At 48.8% G+C, this 19,853-nt stretch overlaps 1 protein-coding gene across 1 annotated transcript in view; it reads left to right on the forward strand.

The window, feature by feature from the left end:
* The window catches only part of iqsec3a (IQ motif and Sec7 domain ArfGEF 3a), a 93,260-nt gene extending 73,577 nt beyond the window's left edge, over positions 1-19,683 (forward strand). Inside the window, exons 10-15 of the mRNA XM_030342404.1 lie at positions 4,441-4,566; positions 5,933-6,032; positions 8,152-8,310; positions 11,414-11,506; positions 12,035-12,078; positions 15,322-19,683. Coding sequence (XP_030198264.1) covers positions 4,441-4,566; positions 5,933-6,032; positions 8,152-8,310; positions 11,414-11,506; positions 12,035-12,078; positions 15,322-16,041 — 1,242 coding nt within the window. The 3' untranslated portion in view covers positions 16,042-19,683. The remainder of the gene's footprint in view (positions 1-4,440; positions 4,567-5,932; positions 6,033-8,151; positions 8,311-11,413; positions 11,507-12,034; positions 12,079-15,321) is intronic.
* The last annotated feature ends 170 nt before the right edge of the window (positions 19,684-19,853 follow it).

Below are 19,853 nucleotides of genomic sequence, written 5' to 3' on the forward strand. Positions count from 1 at the left end.
GGCGCGCTTTACGACAGCCGCATCATCAGCGACACACGCGGCGGTAAAACTAAATCAACGTCACGACGCCTCCGCAGCCCGCGCTCCGACACAGAGGAACGCCGCCGCCCCCGGGGAACGCTCCCTCACTCATTAACGAGGCGTCCCCCCCCCCCGCCTGCGCCGCGGGCAGCGCTGCGTCAGCGGAGAGGGTCGTTATCCATCAGCCGTCTCGTTAGCAGCCCGCCGCCATTAGCCCAGGTCATTACCCGCGTTCGATACGTCGTTAACCAACACGTCTCCCGCCGCACCTCCATCCCTCCTGCTCAATGGAGGATAGGAATGTTTGGAGAGTCGCTGTGTCTGCGTGTGTGTGTGTGTGTGTGAGCACGTGTGCGTGTGTGTACGTGTGTTTGTCTGTGTCTGTGTGTCTGTCAGTGTGCGTGCGTGCGTGTGTGCGTGCGTGTGTGCGTGCGTGTGTGTGTTTGTTTGTGTGTGTGCTTTTGTGTGAGCACGTGTGTGTGTGTGTGTACGTGTGTGTGTGTGTCCGTGTGTGTGGTCATCTGTGTCTGTGTGTCTGTCTGTGTGTATGTGTGCGTGCGTGCGTGTGTCCCTGAGAGTACACAGTGACGGGTTGATCCTTCAGTGAATCATAATCGGTGAAAAGGGTTTGACGCGTGTTTGCCTTCACACCGTGTCTGTTGAACGTCCTCCGACGCGGCGGGCGCTGCAGACCGCGGTGCAGCTGTCCTGGGCCGCGCCTCCACTGAGCCTCCAGCCTCTCCTATTGGTCGGCCGGCCGGCGGTCCATGCGGAGGAGAGTCGGTCATCCCTCCATGTGTTTCGTCTGTTCGTGACGTCGACCGCTGACGTCCAACCGCATGACCTCGATCCTCCTCCTCCACCACGTCAGTCTGCTCTCTGTTCTCCGCTCGCTCGCTCTCTCGCTCTCTCTCTCTCGCCCAGGAGAGAGAGAGAGAGAGAGTGTGAGAGAGAGAGAGAGAGGGAGGCAGTGTGTGCGCTGTGTGTATGCATGCGTGTAGGAACCATATCTAGTTCACACACGTGAATGAAGGCGAGGGGGGGACGGGAGCTGAGCGTGTGTTAGACTGTTCATGGAGGCTCACGGCGTCCGTTCACGGTGGAATTGGTTTCCCACGGTAACGGAGGCGGGAGAGTGAGACGACATGGAGAGAGAGAGAGAGAGAGAGAGATACGGGTGAGACGAGAGCGATTGAGGATGTGATTATAATCTCTCTCCTCTAAAACGGGAATAATCGCTGAGGTTTAATCTGTTTATATGTCGATGGGTGGGGGGGGGGGGGGGGGGGGGGGGGGGGGGGGGGGGTGGTTTCCTGGTGAGGTGTCTGGTAGCCTAGCAACTGAACGTCCAGTCATACTATAACAGAGCATGAGCCTTGACGGCTCTCGGTACGACTCTGTGTTGAGCACAAGCCTGGATTTCGTTATTTTCTTATCGATGTTTATCGGCGTCCTGTTCCTTGATGGACAGGACAGCAACGACAGGGAATGACACACAGCAGGTTGGACCGCGGCTCAGAATCGAACCTGCGGCCCGCGTGCTGAGCCCCCAGTCTGGGGGATAGCGGGGGGCAGTACATGCAGAGGTCTCCAATATTAATACAGACATCCCGTTCATCGTGTCTGAAGTAGGAATGCGCGATATAAACGATATACGATATAAACGATAAAAAATTGCCTACGATAGAGATTTTAGTTATATTGCTCTATCGCGATAATGCATGTTTGACGCGATCTATCCTTGACCCGCGAAATATAAAGAGCGGGTCATGGATAGAGCTACGAGCTGCAACCGTATGCAACGCATTGTCCGCGACCCGCGAAATTTAAAAAGAGCCACGAGCTGCAACCAGCTGCATTGCATCGTCCGCGATCCGCGAAATTTAGAGAGCCACGAGCTGCAACCGGCTCCAACGCATCGTCCGCGACCCGCAAAATTTAAAGAGCCACGAGCTGCAACCGGCTGCAACGCATCGTCCGCGACCCGCGAAATTTAAAGAGCCACGAGCTGCAACCGGCTGCAACGCATCATCCGCGACCCGCGAAATTTAAAGAGCCAAGAGCTGCAACCGGCTTCAATGCATCATCGTCATCTAAGCAAATATGGCTGAAAGCGACACGGAGGAGCTGGTGATTGCGCTCATTTCATGTTCATTTTAAAATTGTATGCGTTCACTTTGCCCTTTTATGTTTTAATATCAAGTATCTGTGCACACGCTTGGAAGATTTTTCTTTATTTAAAATAGCCATGCCTAATACTGGACGTATTTCCCTAATTCACAGTATCCGTTTCTTTATTAACAAGACACCACAAGTTTTAATTTAATTAAGAGAAGTATAAGTCATTACACAGAAGATTTTTTTCTTTGTTAAAGTCTCTGCAGCTACAACATTATGTTGTATGATTACACTTTTGCACAATAAATGTTCTCAAAACGACATACTAAGTTTCTTTGTTTTGTTTTATACATTTAGCAGTTTGGCTTTAACCTGTTCTGAAATGGTTATATTATGATTTATATATCGTGATATATATCGTTATCGCAATAGGTTGCAATGTATATCGCAATATGGATTTTAGGCCATATCGCCCATCCCTAGTCTGAAGGTACTGGGAGAACAGTCAGATATATCCTGTACTGAACTTAGTAGGAATTAGGAGACAAGCATTTGTTTGAGCTGAGAGCTCTGCTTATCGTACACCCATTCCATGATTCAGTACCGCCTCCTCTCTCTCTCTCTCTCTCTCTCTCTCTCTCTCTCTCTCTCTCTCTCTCTCTCTCTCTCTCTCTCTCTCTCTCTCTCTCTCTCTCTCTCTCTCTCTCTCTCTCTCTCTCTCTCTCTCTCTCTCGACCCCCCGGGGCGACGCACGTCGCTGAGCCTGCCCCCCATTGGGAGAGGAAGCAAATGAGTCTCTTGTAAACCCCGCTTTAATTCCCTGTGTTCCCCCCCCGGGGTCTTTGGGGGTCACAGCGCGATTGTTTGTCACAAAACAACCTGCAAGTTTTTTTTGGAAACATTAGCAGAGACGCAGAACCTCTTTATTATGGGATGAGCGATAATAAACGGGTTCCGTGCGGACCATGCCACTCATTTGTTTTATGCTGACCCTTACTCCCCGTGCTGAATCGGCCGGGTTAGATCGGTTAAACGTGAACGTAGCTTGCGCTAGGGTTGTGAATAACTCAAAATGTTCATGGTCGAATAATCAGTGGGTGGTATGAACGAATAATCGATTATTCGATGTGTGCCGACATTCACAAAGGCAGCATGACAGTGGAACATCGGCAAGAAATCACTTAATATCTTAAAAGCAAAAAAACAACTAACTGCTAAGTAGTTCCAGTCAAATTGTCTGTTCAGCCTTCAAAACCAGAGCTGGTAAATTGTGAAAATGCATTAAACTGAAGGCCTTAAGTACATGATAAATATGTACACTTTATGTTGAAAGTATAGACTGTCGCGATTCCCATTGAAACGAATGACGCCGTGATTCGGTCTCAAAAACGAGAGCTGGTAAATTGTAAAAAATGAACTAAACTGTAATCAGACAACGTGGTTATATGCTACAGACCCTAGAGTATCTGTGGTATAAAGGTTGGGACGAATTTTGAATTATGAATGTGTGCAATGCATAACGTTTGCTCTCTGGCTCACAGCTGAGCGGACTAGAATATCTCCCGTTGCCAAGTCGTAGCTAAGGTCTGTTACGTTTCCCGTGCATAAGAACCTTACGGGAGGGTAAAGATTGTTCCAGTTATTAGTCAAACCCTCAGCGATACCAGGGAAACAAAGTTATGGCTTGTGAAAAACGTTATAGTTGGATTGTAAAACGCATTAAAATATAAATGAATGGCCTGAATTTATTTTCTTTGGCAAGTGACCATGGTATAAGCGGGATAATGCCCTTCGAGGTGTCGAACATTAGTTCCGTCCGTTCAATTCTTGTTTATTTGAATGGGAAAAAATGTTAACGTAACAATGTTAAAAATCTGCTTTGACCCTCGGGATCGAATAATCCAATATTCAGACCCATCCCTAGCTTGCGCTGCGTCACCTAAAACAGATCCATCTCTCCAGTCCTGCCGCGGACCAATCAATGCGCGCGCTGGACAACTGCTTCTCTTCCGTATTGGAGATCGGTTTCATCGACGTGTGGACGTGACTCCTGAGTATCGGCCCGTCTCTAATCAGCAGAACGCTCTTACTGACGCCGCACAAAAACTTTAAAGGCTCTTTTACAAACACCAAAAAGCCCTGCTCAGCTTTAACTTCCCTTTGTTTGAGCTCACGGGAGGTGGATCTCAGAGCTGTTCTACTTCCTCCTGAACCCTCCCAGCCGAGTCCCCCCCCCCCATGACTGACTCCCCGTGTGTCACGTCGTTATTGGTCGCGTGGTGATGGTGTGTTTGGCTGCAGGTGCTGTCGGTGCCCCACAGAAGGCTGGTCTGCTGCAGCCGTCTGTTCGAGGTGACGGACGTCGGCAAGGCCCAGAAGCAGGCCGCCCACCAGAGAGAGGTGTTCCTCTTCAACGACCTCATCGTGGTGAGCTGGGGCCGTCACTATGATACGTAGAATCAGCCTTTCCCTGGCGTGAACCTCTGCAGGTTCTTGGTGGCCCGGGAGGACCCACCAGATATTGTGCACAGTAAACTAAGCAATCAATTCTCATGATCTTTATTTTTACACAATTATTATTGTAGGTGATGCTTTTATTGAAAGATATTTAGGGTGAATTTCATGCTGATGCATGTCAGGAGCAGGAAGAGGTCAGGCATCTTGCTGTGGGATGCCTACAGGTAGACTGCAGACGTTGGGTTGACATACCAAGCTCGTATTTAACGTCCGCAGGAACGGTACAATGGGTGAAATAAAAGTATGATACAGAGAAACCACACTTCTAAGAAAAACCGGCTTCTAAGTAGTAGAAGAAGTTTACAGAGTGAATCTAAGATGTGGTTCTGAGGCTCTGTGTGGCGCTCGTTGCAGGAGAGGCGTGTTTGCTAGTGACAGCTGCAATGCACCATTTCTATAGGAACCCCTCTTCTTTTCCCCAAGTTTATTTTCTATAAACTCCCGAAATATCCTGCCACTTCTCTGATCAAATGAAAACAGTCCGTGCAGAATAATGATCCGTTTTTGAGAGCGGGGATTGAATGCTTTCAAACCGAAGACATTTAGTATGCGCTGGAAGTCAACAATTGAAAGAAATTATCTGTTTTACTTCGGTCACAGGAACAATAAGTTATTCCCTTCCCTTATAGCGTCGAAATCGTCGGCTTAAAAGATGTGCCTTCTCTTGAATATTTTGACTGCTTTCTAATGACAACTGGGTTCCCATTCCACTCACTGAAAGCAAAGTGAAGAGAAACGTTCCACCATTTAGTTTACTTTTTTCCCCGGAGATATCAAATCAGGGGAGGAGACGATCTGAGAGAATCCGGCTGTTATCTTTCATTGGACCTCTAAAAGAGAGCGGTTGGATATTTCCCAGAGACAATCTATTTCCCTTTGAAAGGAGAGCCGAGGTAATGGCTCCAGTGTTTTTTAACACTGTGATGAAGTTCGGAGGCGGAGTATCCTTGGGTGTGCAAATGTTCGCTCGCCGGTTTAGGTTCGGCCCGCTCTCCTTATCCGACTACTTTGGGCTGTTCCTTCATCACGCCCACTCCTACGCGACTGGAGAGTGAAGCCCGATCTTCATCTCGTTTCAGACGTAGCACTTATCTCTTATTGTGGCTCTCCCACACACATTTGAAATAATGTGTGTATATTAAAATGGGTTTGATTTTTTTTTTTTTGTTTTTCTTTAATTTTTTTTTTTATCACTTAGTAATGCCTGTTAAGTATATGATTGGCGTCCATAGCTAAACCGCTCATAAAGGATTCTTTCTGGTTTGGTTTGTGTCAGATTTTGAAGCTGTGTCCGAAGAAGAAGAGCTCTGCAGCGTACACCTTCTGTAAAGCCATGGGCCTGCTGGGCATGCAGTTCCACCTGTTTGAGAACGAGTGTAAGTCAGCACACACACACACACACACACACGCACGCGCGCGCGCACGCACGCACGCACGCACGCACGCACACACGCACACACACACACACACACACACACACACACACACACACACAGACACACACACACACACTCTCAATGTCAACCTGAACTTAGCCTTCCATCCTTTTATCTTGGTTGAAAACAGCATTACTTAACTGAAATCATATCGCATTTGCCATTTTATCCTCAATACTTGGCCAATAAAAGCAGCCGGTTGTCAATTGTTTATCTGTTAAACACTAAATGCATTGTTAAAACAAAGTACACTGGGCGATCCTGAATGATCGTGGATGACGAGGGAAAGGGAAGGACTGACTTCCTGTCGCCACATGCTTCAGTGAGCTGCTACACTATACGATGAATATTCTGCCAACAACACTCCATCCAGGTATATAGCAGTGGTGAAATGGGCTGCAGTTGACAATGTCACCCTCATCTCCTCTCGCTCTCTCCCCCCCCTCCCTCCTCCCTCTCCTCCCCTCCCTCCTTTGAATCCTTGCCCAACAAGTGAGACAGAGAAATAAAAATATGAAAGTACTATCTCCCTCTATATTCCTCTGGGGCAGAGAGGTACACAGTACTACGTCTGGGAGGGCTGGGGGAGGTACAGAAGGGACGTTCATCAAGGAGGCCCGGGACGCACAGAAGCGAAGAGGGCCGAAATGAAGAATGAAAAAGGGAAATTGTTGCGACAAGACGTGTCTCTCAAATGGATTTATTTAGGGCTCTCCAGAGGCGGAGGCTCTCCTTGTGCTTTGTGGCTGAAACAATAGGGTTGAGAAGAGGGCGATTCAATAGAATTGATTAACGCCAGCGTTTGAAACCTTCTTGTGATTTATTGCGTCTTCCACATTAGTTGCGATGTGAACCTCAAAAACAGCCGAGTGATTCATCCAGAAACCATGGAGTTGTGGGCGTGTGTTTGTGTGTGTGTGTGTGTGTGTGCGTTTGTGTGTGATCCGCAGTATTGAAAACTTTCATTGGAGAAGCGCTTTAAGTGTTTTTCTATCCTTAGAATGGACCCCACCTTTTATGCAGAGAAAATACGTAGGTAGGTGGAGTATTGAGTATATCCAGGGATGTAGAAGGTGTTTTATTACCTTGTGTGTACACAAGTGGTCCAGCAGTAGTACTTACCAGGTAGTGTCCACATGTATGGTCTACTCTACATTATAGTATGACAGTATCATAGTATTATTAGGGATTTTGACAACATTTAATTAAGTATGAATGAACTCATGTTAGACCTCATTGTGCGCAACCTGTGGTGTTTTCAGGTTTCTTATATTCAAAAAATATTTTACACCAGCAAATCTTCGATATAAAATCATTCCTGATAGATGAGAGTTAGTCCTCAGGTGGAAGGTGAGCTGATCAGGCAGCGTCTGGACAGCTCTGGTCCTACTAGACAAATTCTGTTTTCTGATCCCTCCCCTCATTCGAGACATGAGCGTCGGTTATCAGCTCCCTGAGCAGGAAGAAGAAGAGGAAGAAGAGGCGATAGGAACATGGAGGAGGAATACAGAGTTCTTTGAAGTAGAATTTGACGACATGATTACCACAGAGAGCTCTCCCTCTCTGACCCCCACCATCCACAGGTTCACAGCGTCCTCGCCCTGGCCTTCTCTCGCCGTGGCATGAGAACAACTCTGTTGTAAATTTGTGACATTCACAATCACACACATGTGTGATTCAACCAATTGAAACAACTGTTTGGTCATTTCTGACCTTTGTTGTGTTATTGTGCGTTCCTCAGAATACCTCTGTTGTGTTGTGCATTCTCTGTTGTGTTGTGTGTTCTCAGACTACTCCTGTTGTGTTGTGTGTTCTCAGACTACCTCTGTTGTGTTGTGTGTTCTCAGACTACCTCTGTTGTGTTGTGCATTCTCTGTTGTGTTGTGTGTTCTCAGACTACTCCTGTTGTGTTGTGCGTTCTCAGACTACCTCTGTTGTGTTGTGCATTCTCTGTTGTGTTGTGTGTTCTCAGACTACTCCTGTTGTGTTGTGTGTTCTCAGAGAACCTCTGTTGTGTTGTGCGTTCTCAGACTACCTCTGTTGTGTTGTGCGTTCTCAGACTACCCCCATGGCATCAGCATCCTGTCCCCCTTCGGCTCGGACAGGAAGCAGGTGCTCAACTTCTGCGCTCCGAGTGCTGAGGAGCTGCTCAAGTTCCTGGAGGACCTGAAGGAGTCCATCGCAGAGGTGTCCGAGATGGAGCAGATACGCATCGAGTGTGGGTACCCCCCCTGCTACGTGTGTGTGTGTGTGTGTGTGTGTGTGTGTGTGTGTGTGTGTGTGTGTGTGTGTGTGTGTGTGTGTGTGTGTGTGTGTGTGTTTGTGTGTGTGTATGCGCTTGTGTGTGTGTATGCGTGTGAGGTTGTGTGTATGCTCTTGTGTGTGTACGTGGTTGTGTGTGTGTGTGCGTGTGAGGTTGTGTGTATGCTCTTGTGTGTGTACGTGGTTGTGTGTGTGTGTGTGTGTGCATGAGGCTATAAACAGAAGTTGTTTACCATAGATTTGCATACTGTTGAACTTCAGTCGACGGTGGATCAGATGGGGTCGACCGATAGAAAGAGATTTACCCAAACAATAGCAAGATCAAATAGAGGGAGTCTTTCCCTATCGGTCCATCGGTGTGTGTGTGTGTGTGTGTGTGTCTGTGTCTGTGTCTGTGTGTCTGTGTGTCTGTGTGTGTGTGTGTGTGTGTCAAAGCTTCATGTGCAAGGTTTATTCATGTGATTAAGGTATTAACCTTCAACGTTCTCCCAATCCCATTTCACCTGATTGCAAACTTTGGCAGAGAGAGAGAGTGAGAGTGGGAGTGGGAGTGAGTCTTCACAGAGCGGCCAGAGCAGAAAGGAGGGATAAGCCAAAGGTAGCTCATTGATGGCCTCGCTCAGCCAGACCGTATTCTCTATGCTCGTTAGGTCTGGAAGGTCTAGTTGTAAGTCAGGCTTACTCAGCAGCTGATTGGATGAGCTTCAGCAAGCCCGGTCTCCATTGGCTCATTTCCAACGTCAACACCAAGAGCGAATGATACTGCTTCTATTTTAATTGAAGAGCCATCAAATTGAATACTTAAAAAGTAGCATGAATCTTATTATATTAATTAATCCATTGTAAAAGGGTAAAAAACTCCCTTGCTGGGATTGACAGATAATTCTGTTGGGAGCCAAGCAGCCCGTGTTGGGATGGTTCCAGACTGATATCTGGAGGAGGACCCACGGTCAGACGGTAAGACTCAGACTGGGGTCACTGCTAGCTCCTCACGGTCGCCGGGCTAGCTCCTCGCGGTCGCCGGGCGAGCTCCTCGCGGTCGCCGGGCTAGCTCCTGCGGTCGCCGGGCTAGCTCCTCGCGGTCGCCGGGCTAGCTCCTCGCGGTCGCCGGGCTAGCTCCTCGCGGTCGCCGGGCTTGCTCCTCACGGTCGCCGGGCTAGCTCCTCACGGTCGCCGGGCTAGCTCTTCGCGGTCGCTAGGCTAGCTCTTCAAGGCTGACTCATGGAAAAGAAAATCAAGCTCACCTCTTTCTTTACTTTGGGTTTACTTTTCAAACTGATCCTCTGATATGTTCTTCTTCTGATATGTTTTCTTGTGTCCCCTGGTATCTTGTCCCAGGTGTAGGGGGACTTCAGCCTTTTGTGATGTTTCCTAGGGTGCGCTGAGACCATAAGTCAACAGGCATGAGGACAGGACATGTGGGCGATACAGAGATGAAAGTGTAGACCGGTCTCTTGGGCGCCACACACTTCCTAGAACACCAGCTAGAGTACAAGGATAAACGTACACACACACACACACACACACACACACACACACACACACACACACACACACACACACACACGTATGGATGCAGGCCCACAATCTTACAAAAACACACACACACACTCAATTATGCACAAACGCATAAACATAATTTTGCACAAACACACACACACATATATACACACACCCCGACACTGAGACACTAGCACACACACACTCGCTTACATGCACACCGTCAGACACAGATGCGAATGAGCCCACACCAACAAAATAAGTAAGTAAAGAAGTTCCTGCACGCAGGCTTGCAGCATTTAAACTTGTAGTCCTGCAGTGCAAGCTGCAACTCCCAACTTTGAAGCAGCCGGTAACCATTAAGGACGTTACCATGTGGTCTTGCAAACTGGGATTTAAATGTAAAATGTACGATGGGAACAAAAGCACACACACGCACACACACGCACACACAAACACACAAACATGTATTGTTGGCACTCGACTCAATAGTCCTACGGCTGTTTTATTTATTTGCTTTGGTATTGTGCTCCTTGGGAGATGAAGGGGAGGGGGGGGGGGGGGGGGAAGTCAGCGTTGTGTGATTCAAGATGTGCGTTTCCCCTCTACAGCTGGCTGTTGATTACTAAGTCGCTTCATTATGAAAATTACCCCCCGACACCCCTCCCCCTCCCCCTCTCCTGGGATGGAGCGAAATCATCCTCCTCGCTTTCTGACAGCCTTGCAGTGTTCGGCTGGCCACGTTAGTGGATAATCAGCACGTTTAATGAGCGCCAAGCCTGCCTGTGTGTGTGTGAGAGTGAGTGTGTGTGATCCGTCTTTAAAACATACGGAGTGAAGTCTGCTGCCACTCAGAGCCCACAGTCCGTCCTTTCACGCATTCACACATCCAAACGGGACGGGAATATAATTTCTTTGCTAATGTGTTTGCGTAGAAAGTCATACCACATCTCACATTACTGCGCTCACACTTCACACAACGCATACCGACGCAACGTGGCCGTCATTTCATAGTGCCCGCAACCCAGCTGAAAAAGGGGGTGCACTTGCCTTTTAAGGAACATGGCGCTTTGGTAAAGCACCTCCAGTGGCCTGTGGAGTAGCTCTCCCTGCCCCGTGGCGAGGGTGGTCCCGCCGTCAGGGCGCCCTTCAGCAGGGGCACAGTGAGTCGGGCTCGGTGGTCGGGGATGGCACCAGACGATTAGCAGCAGCCGTGCTGTGAAGGAGGGGCGGGACGGTTGAAGGTCTAGGAGATGTATGGCATGGCTGGAATTTCAATGGGCGCGCACTGTACAGACACACACATAACTACATGTTTATGTTGGTCTGGCTGTCTGTCTGTCATACTGGATCTGTGCATTCGTCCATCCATCCATCAACCTGTCTCCGATATACATAAACTCTCTCTCTCTCTTTTGCTCTCTCTCTCTCTCTGTCTGAGGCATACCAATGATGGTTATCCGTATCTTCGTATCTGTGTGTAAATGTGTGTGTGTTTGTATCTCTCTCTCTCTCTCTCTCTCTCTCTGATTGGTTCTCCTGTGTTCTGTGGTCTTCAGGGGAGCTGGAGAAGCAGCAGGGCTCCAAGACGCACTCTGCAAAGAACAACGGCACCCAGCTGGAGCTAAGGGCCATGCAGGGCTCCCCATCAGGTGTGTGTGTCTGTCAGGATGTGTGTGTGTGTGTGTGTGTGTGTGTGTGTGTGTGTGTGTGTGTGTGTGTGTGTGTGTGTGTGTGTGTGTGTGTGTGTGTGTGTGTGTGTGTGTGTGTGTGTGTGTAGGTGTGTGCACGTTTGTGTAGTATTGGGATGAAGAACGAGTTGTGCTTCTGGCTCTGATATCAGGGGGTTCTTTGACCACCATCGCCAATGCACTAGTGGGAAGGAAGCTTAAACATCCTGTCCGGACCCCCACTCTCTCAGAGAAAAGGGTCTGCAAAGGTTTCACATCAACGCACTGCAGACCGGCTCTGTGGAGAAACACTGATTGAAGTCCCCATCCGTAGCTTCACCCCTTTCTGTTTCTGGACGCCTACCCCGGTATTTCGGCATTCACATATTAGGACTGCAGGATCTGAGATTACCAACGCATTGAAGAAAGCGTAATGAAATAAAGAACTACCACCGCACAGCATAAAAACCTTCACCGTGTTAATGTTTCATGTGTTTTCTATCCCTGAAGGTCATCAGGACATCCTGGACAGAAGTGGGCACAACGCAGTAGAGGTTAGTACCTTTTAATAGGCCTGTGTCCTATGCAGCAGGTAAGTTATTATTTATTCATTTTTTGTATTTATAATTTAAGTTATTTTGTCAGTTTAGTCAGTAAGCTAGTAAGAATAGAACAGCAACACAGTTAGCCTATAGGGTTAGCGTGCCGTTAGCCTACAGGGTTAGTCTTCTGTTAGTCTTCATGTTCAGCCTACTGTTAGCCCCCATGGTTAGCCTACAGGGTTAGCCTTCTGTTAGCCTTCATGTTTAGCCTACTGTTAGCCCCCATGGTTAGCCTACTGCTAGCCTTCATGTTTAGCCTACTGTTAGCCCCCATGGTTAGCCTACAGGGTTAGCCTACTGCTAGCCTTCATGTTTAGCCTGCTGTTAGCCCCCATGGTTAGCCTACAGGGTTAGCCTACTGCTAGCCATTCGACAGAACCAGAGCGTTCCAGCCAGAGTGGAATGAAAAATCGTCAGCCAAGCAAAAAAAGAAAAACGCCCCCCTCTTCTCCAAGATTTAAGACGGTGTTTCAAGGAAACCGTCGTAATCACGAAATACAAAAACATTCCCCATCATTCCCCCTCCGTGGACTACGACTTGGTACTTATGAATCTTCAAGCCTCTTTCAAAGGAGTGGGCTGTAAACTAGTTCTCATTGGTGAAAGCTTAATCAAAACTCGGCTTTTACCCACATAAGGGACGCAGTGTGTGTGCGCGCGTCTGTGTGTGTTTTATGCTCGACTCCTTAATTAACATACTTATAGTCAGGCAGTTAAGTTGAACGCTTGTTTGACCCAGATTCATCACCTCTCCTCGCTCGCCGGGATTCGGAGGAGACCGCGGCGTTGCCAAGCTCCTAAGCAGAGCGCAGACTGGGACATAAAGACGGCCTAGCAGCAACGGTCCCAAACGCATCCAAGGAACTGTTTAAACTATTGGCGAGGATGTTCTTGTGTTGAGCGATCGGTTACGCTGGGGAAATTGTCAAACAGGGTCCACCGTCTACCTGTTGGGAATCGTCAGGTAGACGCCTTAACCCCCTACCTGTTCATTGAGGACAGGTGTATCCAAAATAAATGAATAGGAAGATACTTTGGAGAAAAGTGTCTGAGATTTTTTTTTTTTAATGAATGACTTGAATGGCATGTATGGAAACTCATCTAAAGTCCAGATTATTAAGAGTCACGTCTCTCCTAGACAGTCTCAGTCGAAGTTATTTTGTGGTCTTTATCTGGTTTGGGTTCTTTCCTTTCCAAGAGATTATAATTTCCGCCATAATAAGCACCAGAGTACAACCGAATTATATCCCACTACTATACAAGCGCTGCATTACTTCGGTCAGATCTGCAAGTGCAAAGTAGAACATACCACAAACCCTACTGTTGCAACAAATAAAGGCATTTCAACACACAGCCACAAAGTATAGATGAAGGATTCAAGGTCCAAAGATAAATACACATCTCCGGGGGGGGGGTGGGGGAGTGGGGAAGTTGACATTTCCGTGACGCCAGCCCTCAGTAAACCCAAACCCTGTTCTGAGGAGGAGCAGGCGACGACAGTGTGAGGGCACTGCCAACGCACACTCCCTCCTGACAACATCCGATGTGACACCTCTGTCAGCGTGCCCCCGTCCGTCAGTTCCGACGCGGCGTGGAGAATCAGCCCTGATCTGCTCTCCCCTCGCCGCTCCGCATCGCTGGTCAGGTAGAGGCCGAGGCGAGGAGGACGGATCTGTGAATGGCCGCGCCAGAGCGCAATGAAGTCCCTGTTGCTCATCCCGAGGTAGACGTCAAACGCACGGTCGAAGGGCTGTGGGGGGGGGGGGGGGTTGTAGAGCCGGCCGCTCCGATCGAAACCCTTCTGTTAGCTCCTGACAACCTTGGGTCGGTTCGATGAAACTCTGGTTTCAAGTAGACAGGAACGGAAGACATCCACAATGGCACAGAATGAAGGCCAAACACTGACAAGTCACACAAAAGAGTGTTTGGGATGTTGGAAGCAGACGTATCAGGCCGGGTTGTTGGTTGAGTTAAACGGAACACACCAGGAGTTTCCCGTTGAGTGGGATTTGTACGCTGGCCAGATTGAAGGCTACAATCTTTCTCATCTCAGGTTCACAAACCTGCCATTACACCCCTGGTCTCCTGATCTCCATCCGGTTCGATTCAGGTTGAAGGACATCCGAAGGACTCTATAGTATAAGTGCTCTCGATAACCTCTCATTCAGTACATTACTGATCTGGGTCCCGTTCGTGAGTCAGTTACCAAGGATCTCTGTTGGTAGGCAGACATAATGTAAACAAATGTTTACATCAGAACTTCCACTTCATTTGTCCTTGGGTGCGTAAAATGGCAGCGCGATCCTTCAACCTGTTCTTGAGACGATTTAAAGCTTTCAACGGAAGGTGAATAGTGTCAGTGTGCGTCAGCAGAAGTGTAGGCCCCCGAACAAACGATAATTGACAACTCTCACTCTCCAACTACAACCAGGGTGTTAGCGTCCTCTAGCACAGGGAGGGTTTCATTCTGTTGACGTTTGCCTGTGGGTGTCACGATTGGTGTCGGCTTGAACACTGTGTCTCGTTCTCCCCTTGCACACCTGTCCTGTCCTTGGTCCTCCGTTTGGCTCCCTTCCTGTCTGTGCCGTTCACCCCCCCCCCCCCCCCCCCCCCCCCCTCACTCCGCTCTGCACCTGCCTGCCCCGCCGGTGGCGCCCCCCAGGGGTTTGGAAAGGAACGACCCGAGGGCCCTCACTCGGTGTCGCCTTTGGAACCGCCTCTCTCTGTTTGTTGGCCTCTGGCGACGCACCACCCGAACACCACCGACACCACCCCCACCAGCACCACGCCCCCTCCCCAGCACCACCACCACCGACACCACCCCCACCAGTACCACGCCCTCTCCCCCACCACCACCTCCCCCACCACCACCACCAGTACCACGCCCTCTCCCCCACCACCACCACCACGCCCCCTCCCCCAGCACCACCAGCACCGTCCCCCCTCCCCCCGTCAGAACCCTCCCACTGTGTTCCCCAGCATCCGAGCTCCAGTGATCCCCCCCCCCCCCCCCGTGTGTCGGGGGGGGGGGAGGACGATGGAGGACCTCCTCTTCTGTACCTGAGCCCCGCCCCCCTCGCATGCCAGTGTCTACCCCCCCCCCAGTAGACCCCCCAGAGCTGAGAGGGCTGGACGGACGTAGAGGAGGAGTCTTATAACACATGATGCTGTTCTCTTGGCTGTTTTCTAAACTAGGTGTCAATCCAAAACAGGCTTCAGACGCACCGGCTCAGCTGCAGCCCGGAGCCGAGCCCCGGGAGCGCGGGCCCTCCTAGCCACCAGGGGGCGCTCTTCAGGCCGGAGTCGCCCCAGGGCCCCGTGCCCCCCCCCCAGCATCACACGCCGCTGGCCGCGGTGGCGGCGGCGGCGCCGGGCGTGGCCCCGGGCACCCCCACCCACCACCACCTCCACCAACTGCACCAACACCAGCTGCACCTGCACCAGCTCCACCTGCAGCAGCAGCAGCAGCTCCACCCCCTGGGGGCCCCCCCGGCGGCGGCCGTCAGCCTGGGGGACCTGCGCCCTGAGGCGCTGCACATCCAGTGCCAGCAGATCGTCAAGGTCCTGGTGATGGACGGCGCGGGGGGGCACGGCCACGTGGAGGCCTTCCTCAGCCAGACGCCCCACCCCCACCAACACCTGTACCACCACCAGCCCTACCCCCACCACCACCACCACCACCTGCACCCCAGCCTGCAGCCGCACCCCCTCCTCCACCACCACCACCACCAGCCCTACCACCACCACAGCCTCCACCAGCTCAGCCAGCCCGCCGCCGCCGCCGCCCCCGACGAGCAGCAGCCCCCGCTGCCGCCGCCGCCGCCGCCCTACAACCACCCCCACCAGTACATCCCCCCCCCGGACCCCCGCCTCGGCCTGGCCCGCACCCCCAGCGGCTCCCAGAGCATGCTGTGAGCAAAGACCCGGAACCGGAACCGGGCCTGGATTCCCTCTCCCAGCAAAGACCTGCACACTCATTTATATACACGCATATATATGTACACAAATATATGTATATATATGTGTGTATATACATGCACTGATACAGCTCACACACGCACACAGTGTACAGTGATACAGCTCACACACGCACACAGTGTACAGTGATACAGCTCACACACGCACACAAACACAACGCAAGTATGTACGCCGATACCTGCTTAACCAACCACACCCCCCCACCTTATTCTACCAAATTATACATTATGTACATATATACATACAGAAGATAGAAGAATAGGATTATGAAATCACAATGTATATGCATATATTTAAGGTAAAAATGAAACAAAAGAGAATGAAGATTTTAAATAGTTGCTGAGAATTCAATGAATTGCTGATATAACGTTTTACGTTTATGTATTTTGAAATATTAGGTAGTTTTAACAAATTTCTATAACTTTACTTCATTTTTTTGCCAGTTTAAACTCTTTGATGCTCGAAAAAAGAAAAAACCACGTTAGTTGCGGGCAGATTTCCTCGTAGTCTGGGTACGACGTCCGATCCCAAAAACAGGAATATTTTTAGATGGATTGGTGATGGATTGCATCTCTTTGTGGACCGCTTGATTTCACTTTTATCATCCCTAACCTCATGTCTACTCAGTACTACAGTGTGTGTGTGTGTGTGTGTGTGTGTGTGTGTGTGTGTGTGTGTGTGTGTGTGCATAGTTTTTTGTAAATGCGTGCAAGTCAAATATATATAAGCCTCCACGAGAGAAAAGAGTGGATGCACTCGCCTCTATACTAGGGCTAGGGTAACAATTAAAACATAAAAAAAATATTCTGCTGCTTTCAGTAATTGTATCTTTTGCCCGCTTTTCCTTTACAAGGGGCCCAAAAAAAAGGATAAATTAACAATGGTGACGAAGTCTCACAGAACATTGTCGGAACTTCAAGACCCGGCTCCTTGTTTTGCGATTTAACTAATGTGTTACTTTGGATGAAAAACATTTTCCTCCCCTCAGCGGTTTTTTGGGAGAAAACGACCCCCGGTGTTTGTCTGTCACGCTGCTTCCCGTCTTGTTGTGCTTCTCTTCTATCGTCCTCCACTATCCGAACGTCTGTCACGCTCAGAGGATTCTCTGACACACAGACGGAGAGCGAAGGCAACTAATAATACGGCTTCATCACCGCCAAACCAAATCACCCCAGCGCCCACCTGATGAACCTCATCACTATGGTTACCACGTTATTGTTTGACTGGTACGCTTCCTGTTTGCTGTGGTGACCTTCTGCCAGGCCTTTGTGTTCGTGTTGGGAACGGATCGTCTGAATATTTGCCATTTGGCTCCACTGAGGATCACCAAGAAGCTGTACTTATTGAGATGTTGAGAATCTATTTATTATTTTTATCTTTTTTATCTATTTATTTATTTAGTTGTATATTTATTTATTGGTGTTTGTATTTATTTATTTATTAGTTGTTCGGCATAGATTCATATTGACACAATATTGTGTTTGTGTGAGTGTTGTGTATCCATTTGAATCTGCTAAAATCCTGAATTCATAAACCACCATTTGATTCCAGTCTCCACAACTCTTTTTTTATCTTTTTTTTTCGTTCCCCAGATAACCTTCCCATGTGACATTTTGAAAAAAGTTAAGAGTTTTCTCTGATCTGAGAGATGCACACACACAAACACACACACCAAGCTCCTGTGTCAAAATGCCGCCTCCATGAATCTGATGGCCCGTGTTCTTGCTGAATGCTCGATGTGGGGGGAGGCGGGGGTATATCTGATGCCCTCTGCTGCCCCAGACCCAGTGTATTGTAAAGATCACACCAGCGGGGGTCAGACGGACAGGTGACCTGGAGACCATGCTGCGGGGGGCGGGTCCTTCTGAGGGAGGGCTACCTCCTGATTGGCTGAATCTCTGAACGCGTGCTTCTCTCTTGTCAACCTGAGATGTTGATTTCTAATCCCTGATCGCTAGACGGTCTCTGTCCCCTTTCTGCATTGTACCACAAAACAGAAGGATCGAGGCTCTGTGTGTGTATGTGTGCATCTGTGCGTGTGTGTATGTGTGCGCACGAATGTGTGTGTGGGACACACACACAATGACCTTGTATAATTAATAAGAGCGTTTATAAAATAACGATTCACAAAGTGGCGGTTCTATCTAGTTGTTCCAACACGACATCGATCGATGGATAGATGATCGACCGATCGATGGATCGATGGATTAAGGATGTCCACATCACTGCTGCTGTGAGTTCCACGGTACACGCGGTGTTTTGCTTGTTTTGATTTTATTTAGAAGAATGCGATGGTGTGCCCATGCATGGCTCTGCTCTGGGGAACCGAGGCCTAACGAACTAACTGTGATCCCACTAAGTCTCTCTAGAGACTTCATTTTTCTTGTGCATGACTGAATTTGTTGCCCGTTTAAAGAACAGAGAGACACTAGCTGATCCCTGGGGGGCGTCCCGCGTCGTGGGCAGGACAGTAAGCTTCCTTGAGTTCCGGTCAGGAGCATTTAAAAACAACCCGTCCTAAATAGAAGTTTGATTATATAAAAAAAATGAGGATTAAAAAAACAGCTGAAAACAGATTTACTTTGTAGTTACACTGGGACTGTTAGTTTGGTTTAAACACAAAAGAAAATCTGTCTACCAGCTGTTACATTACATTTAATTAATAGCCTACATTAGCTTATTATTTTAGTTTAATTAGGTCAGCTGTCACTCTTTCATTTGGTGTTATGTCATTTTAGCCCTTGGGAATAATTATAATGTTTTGTTTCGGGAGTGTAGGCATTTCTCTTGCACACGCTGATGGTTTTACAATCAAATCCATTAATGAAGTAAGTTGTTGAAAGAAATAAAGAGATTCTTTCACTGCACTTTAGAGGGAAAAAAATACATAGATGTGCTAACAAATAAAACACACTTTTAGATATGTATTTGTAAAAAAAAACAGTCTCAAGGTCGCATTGAAATGGACGCCCTGCGTCACAGTGTCATCTCTGACCCAGGGTATCCATCTGATTTCATGTCACGGGGTTGTGCATTTTGTGTGTGAGAAATGAACGAGTGATCTGTTGTTCCTGTGTGTTTATACCTTCCATTTCCAAATGTAAACACAATGTTGCAGACAACAGCAGTCCTCCGTCTGTCCTCTCCCTTCTCTCTGTCTATCAGTCGACTGCTCCTCGACGGCACTCTGTCCTGTTCCAATACTTAACAAAACGGACAGAGCTGCGTTTGAGCAGTACGTCAATATTACCCAGATGACGTTCTGAGTCAAAAGATGAGAATATCACAGAGTGGCACGCAGTAGCCCCACGGTACCGCTGAACCAGAGCGTAGGATCTGTGAACCAAAGGGCTCCGTAAGGCCAACGCACGCCACTGCGCGCCCTCCCTCCTGGGTTTGTAGCAGCACTGTGTTCATAGGAAGGGAGATGTATGGGCAGGACTCATGTTTAAGTACAAATCACATGACAGACTCTCCCAGCCATGAGCTGCCTTCGTTAGCTTTGGCTCGCTCCCCTACCTGTCCATGGAGTACTATATCAACATGCTATTAAAGAATTATTTCAGTCTATTCACCAAACCAGGCTTATCGTGGTCCTTTTTTGTTGAATGTCTTGAATATATCATGTCAATGACGTCTTACCCACTGATTGCACCTTGATTTTCCACACACTAACAAGAAACATGCTTATATTATGAGGCCAACATTATTTCAAAGCTTGTCAGAATTAGCATAATGTGAAATGGACA

Source organism: Gadus morhua, chromosome 19 (assembly GCF_902167405.1).
Source record: "Gadus morhua chromosome 19, gadMor3.0, whole genome shotgun sequence".
NCBI lineage: Eukaryota > Metazoa > Chordata > Actinopteri > Gadiformes > Gadidae > Gadus > Gadus morhua.